Source organism: Microcebus murinus, chromosome 4 (assembly GCF_040939455.1).
Source record: "Microcebus murinus isolate Inina chromosome 4, M.murinus_Inina_mat1.0, whole genome shotgun sequence".
NCBI lineage: Eukaryota > Metazoa > Chordata > Mammalia > Primates > Cheirogaleidae > Microcebus > Microcebus murinus.
In genome coordinates this window covers 77973031-77985925 of record NC_134107.1, presented here as the reverse complement: position 1 = coordinate 77985925, position 12895 = coordinate 77973031, and the positions used below count along the sequence as shown (strand labels likewise).

At 38.6% G+C, this 12895-nt stretch overlaps 1 protein-coding gene across 1 annotated transcript in view; it reads left to right on the top strand.

The window, feature by feature from the left end:
• Positions 1-12895, top strand: part of MAML2 (mastermind like transcriptional coactivator 2) — a 342498-nt gene that overhangs the window by 325181 nt on the left and 4422 nt on the right. The window contains exons 3-4 of the mRNA XM_012743892.2: positions 1540-1743; positions 7634-7745. Of these exons, the coding sequence (XP_012599346.2) occupies positions 1540-1743; positions 7634-7745 (316 nt within the window). The remainder of the gene's footprint in view (positions 1-1539; positions 1744-7633; positions 7746-12895) is intronic.

Here is a 12895-nt window from a genome sequence, read left to right as displayed (position 1 = left end):
GTTTTCTTGGGACGAGAGCGTGAGATAAATCATGTAAGCACTGAGCACAGTGACTGGCCTGGAATAAGTTTCAGTGGACGGTCATCCTTAGGATTATTTTGTAGCCCTTTGCTTTTGAGACGACAGCTGGTGAGCTCTGTAGCCCCAGGCATGACTAAAGCAAGGCCAAGGCTTTGGAATGGTGGCTTATTTTTAATTAATTAATTACTTATTTATTTTTACAGCTCAGCAGATAACTAAAGAAAGAAAATGAGATAAAAGGGAAGAAATTTTCCACAAATGGGGTACTGATTATGACTCCTCATCAGGCATCATGGGAGTTGCTTTATCTTTCTATCTCTTGTAACCTCCCACCGTCCAGTTGGGAATGAGAGTTGGATCTTACTGTTCCCATGTGTTCAGTGTTTCTCAAAGTGTATTCCGTGGACCAGTGAGCATCAGAAGCACCTGTGGAGGTGCCCTGGTCTATCTAGCTCCTCAGAATCTCTGGGGCAAGGCCAGGGCATCCATGTTGTAGCCTGATTCCCAGATGATTGTCATCAAGTGTGAGGATCTTCGATTTAGTTCTTATATCACATAATCTAAAATTTGATTCTATATTTTCTTGTATTTATACTTGTAAGCATTTTCTCCCTTACTTACGTATTAAATTCTCCACAGTAAGGATCATGTTTTCTAGTCTACTTGAAACCCCACTAGTGTACTAGTGTACAGCTCCATCCTAAGTACATCATTGGGAATTAATGAGAATACTTGCCAGGGTTTAGTTTTCTGCCCTGCAGGGTCTTGATCTGTCAATGCCTAAAGATTAGTAGAGACCTCAAATTAGAATGGCAATTCACCAATACCCAAGATTATTTGAGAAATAATGTGAGTTTTTAATCAATATTTTCTCATTGTCAATCGTGTGGGGCATGGTTCGTTTACTGGTTAATGCACTGTGATTCCTGAATTATTGACAAGGGAACAAAATTAACAAGTTCCTTAAAAGTAAAGCCCATTCCAAGTTTCAGCATGTTTGTAAAACAGAAACTCACAGGCCTTCCTGCCTTCCCTTCACAGAAAGCTGGGTAAGGCAAAATGCCTTTTGTCCAAAATGGTTTCAACTTTTAAACACATGAATTGAAACATAATTTTCATTACAGAATCAGCAATGATGCATGCTAATTTTAGGGGAAAGGAAGGATTTGTTATTCTATGATGTATTTGTTCCTGAGAAATTGAGAGGTTTGGTGTATGTTTTTATGGTAGTTTTCTTTGAGGTTCTATAAACACCTTCTGGAATGTGGAGGTTCTACCCTCAGAGTCATATGGGAGCTTTTCCAGTGCCCTAATGTCATTAACCCCACTGCTTTGGTTGCTGTGATGTATAACTATTTCTTGTACATTCAAAAAGCAATTCTCTGATCTCCGACCCATTAACCATGTTTGATCTTTAACAAGATGAAAAATGTTTGGAATCTATGCTTCTGATCTTTGTGCTACATTTTTCTTCTCTTAATTCACAGTAGCTTTTCCTTCCCTCTTCCTCTTCTTTAGGATCAACACTCTGTGGTAGGCCAGAACGCAGGCCCCAATCCAAGTCCCAACCCCTGCTCAAATCCAAACACTGGAAGTGGTTACATGAACTCCCAGCAATCACTGTTGAATCAGCAATTGATGGGAAAGAAACAGGCTCTCCAGAGGCAGATCATGGAGCAGAAACAGCAACTTCTTCTGCAGCAGCAGATGCTGGTGGACACGGTAAATCTTTCTCTTAATTTCTACTGCACCTACCTGTTGGCCCAACAGAGGGGAGTTCATTCTTTCCCACGTCTATTTACTGCCCTTTTCTCTGTGCCTACTTATGTGACAGCAACAAGGGTGTCCTGGCTGTAAGGAAGGATAAATTCCATACATTTAAAGTGCTGTAGGAAAAAAAAAAAAAAAACTTGATTTACCAGCTGCTGGACACTTGGAATGCATGGCACCTCTGCTAACTAGCCCTGCCCAGCACAGGAATGTCTCTAGAACTCTCCAACAACCAATATGGGCATTTGGATCAGGCAAAAGAAACCAGTGTTATTCCCCAGCCCTGAGGGGCAGAAATCGTGAACAAAATTTTAATCAGCTCAAATCCAAATTGATTTTAGAGATAAAAGAATTTAAAAAGCAGTTTTAAAAGTCAACATGGAGTTTCAAAACTGAGATTTGGCTTCAAAAATAAAACATCTCACAATAGTGGATGTTCTTTAAGAAAATTGAAAATGTATTTCTCATTTTTGCTGTATTTATTTGGCCTTTTATTTGTACCCCCATAATATGCTGAAATTAAAAAAAAGAAGAAAAAAAAAGAAAGGCAAGATCATGTTTCCCACACACAAACCACGCATTAACCCTGCTTCAATATTTATCTGCTCCCTTTTGTGTTCTCAGACATACTCAATACTCAACAGCATCCAGAAGCCTTCCTGCCTCCAAAGATCATGGCCCCTAGATTGAGTCTCTCCTTTCAAAGTATTTGGCCACATGAAATAAGAAATATCCATTTCCAGGTCAATAGAGCTAAGGTACACAGAAAAGAGAAAAACAAAATCAAGCAATTTTATACTCAAAGAGCTTTGTAGTAAGAGTCAGAAATGTAGGGTGTGATAAGTGCTGTAATTATTTGGTAAATATTAATATACAGTGAGGATACAGCTATAAACAAGACAGACCCTCTGTTTGCCCTAAAGAAGTCTAGAGCCCCCTGAGGATGTGTCAAACAAACAGGCAGTTGTAATGCATGTGGTTAAATGCTATGCCATGGGAAATGCTAGAAATGGTTTCAGGGAGAAATTCTATCTACAGATGATCTGAAGGTGAAGTAGAACATGGGAGGAAGAGTAGGGGGCTTGTTTTGGTCGGAAGAACCAGAATATTCAAAGACCCAGAGCCAATAAAGGATGCTATATATTACATTTGCCAAGCTGTAGAATGTGCACAAGAATGGGGAAGTGACAGGCAAAGAGACCAGAGATGAGAGGCTGAGGCTTGATAAACCAGAATTTATATTGTCTAGAAAGCAATGGAGAAGATTTAAAAAATCTGACACAAGGAACTACTAGATACAGATTTGCATTATAGTGAATGTATCAACATAGAGAAAATGCGAGGGAAAGAACGATTAAATCCAGCCTGGAAAGATTAAAAATAGTCTCCCAGAAGAAATAAAATTTGACTTTGACTTTGAAGAATTGTAGGGTTCTTTCTGATAGATAGAGTAGGTGGGCTCCACCATTCTAGAAGGAGGGTGGGCCAGAGAGACCAAAAGGTGTAGTCTGGCTGTGTATTTGTTGGTTAGTTTGAGATTGTACTATGAAATATTTGATGCATAATGAAAAATATAAACAATGATATAAGAATCATATATATACATTTTTTTTTTTTAAGGAAAGACAGACAAATTAAATAAGTTTGTAGTCCACGGCATCTGAAAAGAAATAGTGAGAAATAACTTTATTTGACCTTGAATGAGGAATAGTGAGAAATAAGTTTACAGATGACCTTAAGCAGTAGTCCCCAACCTTTGGCACCAGGCACCAGGGACTGGTTTCATGGAAGATAATTTTTCCATGGATGGGCGGGACGGGGTTTGGCATGATTCAAGTGCATTACATTTATTGTGCAGTCAGACATCTCTGCTAATGATAATCTGTATTTGCAGCTGCTCCCCAGGGCTAGCGTCACCGCCTCAGCTCCACCGCAGATCATCAGGTATTAGATTCTCATAAGGAGCGTACAACCAGATCCCTCGCATGTGCAGTTGACAGTAGGGTTCCTGCTCCTATGACAATCTAATGCCATCGCTGCTGATCTGACAGAAGGCAGAGCTTATGTGGTGATGTGAGTGACGGGAAGCGTCTGTAAATATAAATACAGATGAAGTTTCGCTGGCTGGCCTACTGCTCACCTCCTCCTGTGCAGCCTGGTTCCTAACAGGCCACAGACCAGTACTGGTCCACAGCCCTGGGGTTTGGGACCACAGACCTTGAGTACTGCCTTAAGGTATAAGGGAGACACTGACTGGATCACAAAGTAACATAATTAATTTCTTCTTGAAATCATAGTTTTTAAAACTCCAGTCTTCCCACCCATTCCCACCACTGCCAACCACCTTTTTTTTATTCTTATAAACTAAAGAGCTTAGAAACAAGGGCAGCAGAAGAGAAAAGCATACAATTTAAGATTGATTTACTGGGTGCACTTTTATCACTACTAACATCAATACTACTAACTTGATGAATTATAACATGCAGAGGGCGCATTTCTAGATTTTTGGCTCTGGTTAAAAGGCAAGGAAGTGGTAGTGTACACATCCCATGAGGGTCCTGGTCTGGCACTGGCCTGACTCCCACCAGCTCCAGTTGAGTCACCACTGGGCCAGGTGCAAAGGGCAGTGGCATACGCTGTGCAAGATGAATAAGAATGAGGTTGCTGTCTTTGTGATTTTTATAAACCATTCACATTTCTCTTTGTTTGGACACCATTGAGGGTGCCTGTGCTTTTTAGCATATTCAGGAAGAAGTAGTCTTTGATACCACTTTTCATTAGCATATGCTTTGTGGTCGGTTGTAGTCAGTTGGCAAGGCCAGATAGGCGCCTAAATTGAGATATTTTCTCATGAAAGTTTGTTATCCTTCCTCTATTATTTTCCCACCACTGAAGCACAAAAAAGAGAGATGAGTTGTACTTATTACAATGGGCATCATAATAACCAACACATACCATACACCTACTGTGTGCCAGGCACCACACTGAGTTTTTACAGAATTAAAGGATTAATCCTTATAGTAGGAGTATAAGAAAGATCCTCATACTTAATTACATACATAATTACCCATATCTTGCATTTTTGGAGATGGAGAAATTGAAGCAGGATAGATATACTATAGTAGATGATTTCTATAATAGGTTTTTAGGTCAAGAGATTGGGTTATCGTTAGATATTACTTGATAAATTAAATTTTAGGTGGCATAAAAGTAATCTCAGGGATGTTTACACTTGGATAGAGTAGGAGTGTCATTCTCTTCCAAAATGTGGCCATCTCCATTCAGTATTGGAGTCTGGTCTTTGCTCCTCTTCAGCATAAAGTGACAACATGACAGTTCTGTGTTATGTCCATAAGCAAGGTTATTAATTCTAACTCATTTGTGAACATATAGTTTTATAAACTTAGATTTCCAGAGATATATATGATAATCCTTTTAACAACAACAATTTAGCCCTTGGGGTAATAAAATACCAACAATTAGATTGAAGATACATAAAAATAAATCCACATTTGAAATCTAGTCTATGATGGGGCATCAAAGGCCTGATTGTCACACATACACACACACACACACACACACACACACACACACACACACGTGCATGCACACACATACACATCCTGTCTTCTTTAGTATATTCAGCAGAAATACCTAATTACATAAGAAAGAGTGACAGATGCTTTTGGAAAAGAGAAGATTTCAGAAAGTTTTTATGTTGGCATAAAAATCAAAACTGTCATCTTACACAATAGTTTACAACAGGGCTGGTTGAACATCACCACATTTGGGTTCATGGAACATCTCAAGCTATTTCTTAAACATTCAGGGTTTGAGCAAAACCGAAAAGAGTTTCACCAACCACTTTTTCCCTTAATTTGTAAATCTATGCTTAAAAGAAATATAATCCATATGTTTCTGATTCATTTACACTTAGCTCATCAAAATTGTGTTTTAGATGAATTACTTATGTCCCAAAAAACTGTGAGTCTTTCAAGTTTTTTTCTTAGCAACAAGAATTTGAACTTAGTTTGTTGTTGTTTTAAGGCTTTTCCCCTTACTTTATAGTAGACTTATTCTGCTAAAAAGAAGGTTTGGAATTTGATGGGAAACTGAGAAACACATGGTTTAAGTGAGTTCTAAGTCAGTGCACATTTGGCTTCCAGCTAATTTACCCATGTATCTATTACAAAGTTTTCTTTTCTATTTATTGACTTTTCTATAATTATAGTGTTCTTTCTCTACCTATGCCAATAATTTTTATCTTTGAAAATGGAGGTTGCTATGGGATGCATACAAAATTGCAGTGAAGCAATTCTGAAAACTTCCTGATCCATACTGAGTAAGAAGAAAAGCAGCCCTTGATGTCCAGAACTGATATGATGTAGCCAGGCCATTTTGTCCTCTGTTGGACATAAACAATCTTATAGAATATCAACCTCAGACAAGGTTACTCTGAGACTATGGTAGAATGAGATCAAATAAGGCCACTTTATAATTTTGCCTAAAGTTCACACTGTGCAACTCCCAAAATAACAAAATATCCCCCTTTCTTGAGCTGAGTGAAAGAGCTACTTTACTCAATCATAGAATCAACCTCACTTTCTGACAGCTTCCAATCTAGAACAAATCCCTATTTTCTTAGACCCTCCCTAAATCACCCAAAGTCCAAATCCTGTCATAGGTTCTTTCTAACACACCCCTACTGGGACACCCCGTGACCACCCATGATTGAATTCTCCCTTGATACAATGAGTAAAATGTCCAACAGGTATGTTCCTGGTGGTTTTGGCTGAGGGCACTGACAAGATTAAAAGAATGTCTCTCTTTTCTCTGTTATCTCCCACACTCACCTGTTCTAAAGATCTAAAGGTGGCTGATTCCAGAAGGAAGAAGAGAAGGGAGTCTAAGGAATTTCTGTGCTTTTAGAATGGGGCCCTGAGAAACTGAGGAGCAAGGGGCCCTTGTATTGTGTGGCAGGAAGAGCCTGAGTTTTAACTCAGGATTCTGTCTCTGTTCTACCACTGTGTGACCTTGAGCAAGCTTCATAGTCTAACAAAGCTTCCATTTTCTCATCTTATAAGTGGAAATAATCATACCTACCTTTCAGGATTATTTGTGAGTAGGTAAAAAAGAAATAATGTACATATAGTACCTATGCCAGTACCTAATAGATTATCGCCTAATATCCCACCCTATCTAGGGCTGCCCCATGTGGCAAATAAAAATACAGAATGTCCACTTGTTCTGTAAACAGAACTTTTGTTCTTGCAAAACAAAGGATATGAGAGTAGCTATTAGATCCAGTGTTATGGAGAAGCAGAAATTATACTCCCATGCAGGAAATATATTGAAATTGCAAAGATTTACCTCTGAATTAAGACTAATAAGGTTATGATTCATAACCCACGACTGCAAAATTGCTCTTATATTATTTTTTTTCATTGTTTTTTATTTCATCATATTATGGGGGGTACAAGTATTGTTAATGTTACATATGTTGCCCTTGCCCTCCCTCCCCCCACCGAGTCAGAGCTTCTAGCGTGGCCATCCTCCAGGTGGTGCGCATCGCACTCATTACACAGGTATACACCCATCCCCTCCTCCCCCCTCCCACTTGCCTGACACCCAATGATAATTTTTTTTTTTTTGACGTTTTGGTTGCATTTTATATCTTTGCCTCTCCCTAGGAAGGGTTAGAGGTGTGCCCTTCCCCTCCACAATGCTCTCCATATCCCTAAGATGTGGGTCTATAGTCTTATTTTTTGAATAACATCACATAAATTTTTACAAGTGAAAAAGCAACAGTACAATTGAATATGTTTTCATTTGTTTTTTCAAGGAGAAAATGGCTCCACAAGATCAGATAAACCGACATCTGACAAGGCCACCCCCAGATTACAAAGACCAAAGAAGAAATGTGGGCAATATGCAACCAACTGCTCAGTATTCTGGTAAGTGTTTTTAAAAACTAATAAAAATGATAACTGTGAAAAGAAGAAAACCCTTCAATTTTCAATATTTTCTCCTTTTCCAGTCTTATATTTGGTTGTAATGTCTTTCTTAGGATCTTTTGCTCACTTCCATTTTGCTTTCTCATGTCAAGACCACACTTAAATATTTTTCAGTCCTTCTGTCAGTTCCTCTTGATTGTTCTTGCCCTATATTCACATATTTCACTGCTTTCCAAACTACTTCTGGAAATTCAAAAGAGCTCAATGTTTTCTAACTGCTAGATTCAGTCATACTCCTCTTAATGGCATATTTTGCCCCCAGGTAGTGCAGAGCAAGCAGACGTGGCTCCCTCTTAGACCCATACTTGTGTCACTTGCATAGAGCCTAGTCCTGCTGTCTCCACCTTCGAGCTCATCTCTCCAAGGTCTCTCCTTCAAAGACAAACAGTCCTGCCACCAAGGAATAAATTGAAAAACAAATTAAGTTTTTAGGAAGGCTCTCAAAAACACCAAAAGAGGACTCCATTTAAGTCATAAAGCAGAACTTCTTAAAAGCTCTCTCAATATAAAATAGGTGGTAAGCACTGTCCCCCAAATCTCTCTCCACCCACTCTCTGACCTCCAAAAAAAAATCTTTTCCCAAACCCAGCCTGTCCTGTTCCTGCTTTCTCCTGTTCAACATCTATTCAACTGTCTTCTGCCCAAAAATCTGCAGTTTACCCTGTAAGTTAAGCTTATCCTCTTGGGTTTCCAAAGTTCTCTCTGTTTTACCTGTTACCTTCATCTGTCTGGAAAGGCATCAAGAAGATTCCCTAAAAAAGGAGAAGCTGTGAACGCTCCTAGTATCTATTAGTATATCCCGGTACTACTAAGTGTAGTTTTAAATATGTTGGTCCTGATTTATTTAAACTCCTTCAAATATACCAGGTTGCCTCTTTTGACTAAAATAGGAATGGAGCGAGTATGTGCCTGTAGTCCCAGCTACTCGGGAGGCTAAGGTGGGAGGATTGCTTGAGACCAGGAGTTTGAGGCCAGCTTGGGCAACATATGGAGACCCTGTCACTGAAAAAATAAATATGTAAATAAATAAAATTAGGAATGGAATGTATGTGTCCCACTCTCTAAGTTTACTTTGCCTCAAGGCAAAAACAGTTCTCTCTATTTGTCCTCAAGGAAGTTGAGAGACAAGATGGGGTTTATAGTCATATGTTGATTAACGATGAGGATATGTTCTGAGAAATGTATTGTTAGGTAATTTCAGCATGGGAACATCAGAGTGTACTTACATAAACCTAGATGATACAGCCTATCTATCTAGGTTGTCCAGGGGTCCTCAAACTTTTTAAACAGGGGGCCAGTTCACTGTCCCTCAGACCACTGGAGGGCCGTTGGAGAGTGTGGCGCACATTCCACACATGAGCACTGTGGGCCCGGGACGAGTCGGCTGCTAAGCAGGACAGGCAGCAGCAGCAAAAGCAACCGCTGGGCTGATTAAATGTCCTCGGCGGGCCGCATGTGGCCCGAGGGCTGTAGTTTGAGGACCCCTGGATAGCCTATTGATCTGATTCTACAAATCTGTCCAGCATGTTACTGTACTGAATACTGTAGGCAACTGTAACAGAATGGTAATTATTTGTGTATCTAAACATACCTAAACATAGACAAGATATGGTAAAAATATTGTACAAAAGATTAAAAATGGTACATGTATATAAGGCACTTAGCATGAATGGATCTAGCAGGACTAGAGGTTGCTCTGGGTGAGTCAGTGAGTGAGTGGTAAGTGAATGTGAAAGCCAAGGACATAACTGTACATTACTGTAGACTTTATAAACACTGTACACTTAGGCTACACTTTAATTAATTTACTTTAATTTTTTTACCTTATAAACTTTTAAATTTTTTAAACTTTTGACTCATAATAACATTTAGCTTACAATACAAACACATTGTATAGCTGTACAAAAATATTTTCTTTATTTATATCCTTTGTCTATTTATATATTTTACTAATTTTTTATAATTTTTAAATTATTTTTAATTGACACATAATAATTATACATATTTATGAGTTATAGTGGGTATTTCAATACATGTATACAATGTGTAGTGATCAAATCAGGATAATTAGCATATCCATTATTTCAAATGTTTATCATTTATTTGAGTTGGGAACATTCAAAATCCTCTCTTCTACCTATCTGAAAACCTAGTATAAATTACTATTAACTATAGTCACTCTACAGTGATTTAGAACAATAGAAGACATTCCTCCTATCTAACTGTAATTTTGTATCTGTTAACCAACCTCTCTCTATCTCTTCCCCCCACCCCATCCTCGCTTGTTTCCTCTATTCCCTAACCACAACTCTACCCATTACTTCAGTGAGATCAACTTACTTAGCTTCCACATATGAATAAAAACATCTGGTATTTATCTTCTATGCCTGGATTATTTCACTTGAATTAAAATTTTTTTTTTTTTTTTTTTTTTTTTTACTTTTTAAACTTTTTTGTTAACACGTTTCGTACCACATAGAAATTTCTAAGACATACGCCAGGGACCGCATGTTTTTGGGCAAACTGCACGTTATTTAAGTCACCATAACTACAGATCATAATGCATTTAGGTGTTGTTTTTCAATAATTATAACATTTTTATTTACAAAAACAATTAAACAAACAACTAATTAAACAATTAAAGTTCCTAGTACTTTTTTAACATATGGTACTGCGTAAAACATTTTCCTCTATGAAGAGGGACCAAACAAAATTTACATAAGTATCTAGATTTGTTCCTTTTTCCTGCGGCACAAACTCTGCAGGCTGTCACAGGAAATTTTTTCTTTCCACTTGCTGGAATACACATAGGTTCATGCTGCTTCATATCACCTGACAACCTTTTGGGTGGATCTTTACAAGGTGTTCTCCTTGCACCCCCAGGGGAAGGGCTGGACAGATTTGTCTCTGGTTCTGGAGAGCCTTTATTATTGTCATCTGTTATCCAGTCTCTCACCACCGATAGCAGAAACTGTTTATACTATTTTTGCTTGTGGATTGAGGATGTTGTATACTCTAAGTGAATTGAAAAGTCCACAGTTTATAAGGTACAGCACTACTTTTTTTTATCCATTTCATCATTTTCCTTAGAATGGAACGACACGAAAGGAATTGATCTGCACAGTCAACGCCTTTCCTATGGGCATTGTATTCCTTGATGCAGGCAGGTTTTCCAATATTCTCTCCTGTTTTTCTATTTTTTTTTTTTCCTGTTGTCGAGATAGAAGTGTCATGGATCGTTAATATCATTCAGACAACCCGCTTGTCTTTCCATGCTAGGAGAAGAATATTGCCTTTTCTGGAAAATATTGTGTCACCTTTTTTCATTCTTGACGTTTTCATTTTCAAATTTGGTGGTAAACTTCTACTCTCTCTGATGGTCAAGACAGTGTGTTGACATCTAAGGTCCATAACAGATGGCGTGTGAAACACGAGAAAACTCATGAACAGTACGAAAGGTGTTAAGAGCTAAGACACAAACACACACAGTAGCCTAGACCTACACGGGGGCAAGATCATCTATCGATTTCTTCCACCTCCACATCTTGTCCCACTGCAAGGTCTTCAGGGACAACAGCAGGTATGGGAATGTCATCTCCTATGATAACAATGCCTTCTAGAATACTTCCTGAAGGACCTGCCTGAGGCTGTTTTATAGTTAACTTTTTTATAAGTAGAAAGAATACACTCTAAAATAATGATAAAAAGTATAGTACAGTAAATACTAGGTGCTAGGAATTTTTCATCTCCATTGTAATGTCATGGGACCATTGTCGTATATGCTGTCCATGGTTGACCAAAACATCATTATGTGGTACATGCTATATTTGAAACACAGCTTATTATACCATGGTCTATAAACTCAAGGTGGATGTCTAGGTTTTTCTTTTCCCCACTCATATAAAAGAATCCCAGAGATGGTAGTGGAGGGCTGGTTTGGTGGCTCCGCAGTGTAATCGGGAATCCAGGCTTCTTTTGCTTTTCTGCTCCACATTCAGCACGTGGCTTCCATCCTCAGGGCTGCCTGGTAACAGCACAGCACCAACCTTTACATCCTTATTCCAAGTAGGGAGAGGAAAGAAGAGAAAAGGTAAAATAGACCTCCCCCCCCCCAGTGAGTCAGGGTCCTTTTATTAAAGCAGGTTTTTTGGACTCCCAACTACTAAATTCTACCTTTAGCCAGCATCTACTCAGCTGGACCTCCCATCAGCAAGGAAGTTTGGAAAATGGGGTTTTCAACTAAATACATTGCTAGAAAATCAAGGTTTCAGGCATGTTACTTCATAAGAGTATCTTTCTCCAAGTTTTGTCTTTGCTTCAATCTCTCATTCATTCATTCATTCAGAAAATAGCAATTGAATACCTACTTTGTGTCATCCACTAGTCTTGGGGAATGTGACAGTGAACAAAATGGGCAAACTTTCCTTTCCTCATGGAAGTTACCATCTAACAGGGATATTTTTTCCTCTTTCTGGCAGTCCATTTTTGTCTCTCCACATGTTTTCTCACAATGACTTTAACCTCCCCAAGTCAGGAAGATTTCACTGTGTTGATTAATCACGATCTGTTGTGTGGAGCTTCCCTATTCAGCAGCCCGTGCCTCGGGCACTTGTTCCTCATCCCATCAGTTATTGACAGGCATCAGCTTAGCTGGCAGGCAGTTTGAGCCTCCATGGATTGCCCAGTACAAAAGCTAAGTGCTAAAGGAAAGATTCAAAGGGCAAATGATGCTGAAGACTAGAGACTGGAATGTAAGAGAATTATTACTCTAGGAGCCATGTATAGAATTTATCCACACTTTGTTATTTGGAAATAATAGCATAGATTTCATGACAGATGGATAATCAAAATTGTACTCTTTGGACTTAGAACATCATAAAGCTAATTCAAAATGGAATATGGACTATCATCTCCCCTTAACCACTTCAGTACCAGCATCAGCTTTAGTCGATAGCCACAGATGAGCGCGCACAGCAACTTTAGCCAACAGCCATGACATGACTTTTCTAATTTTTCATTTATCAAAATAAAATTGTGAACATTTAAAAATAACGTAATGAAAACATATATGTATATGTTACCTATTCTGA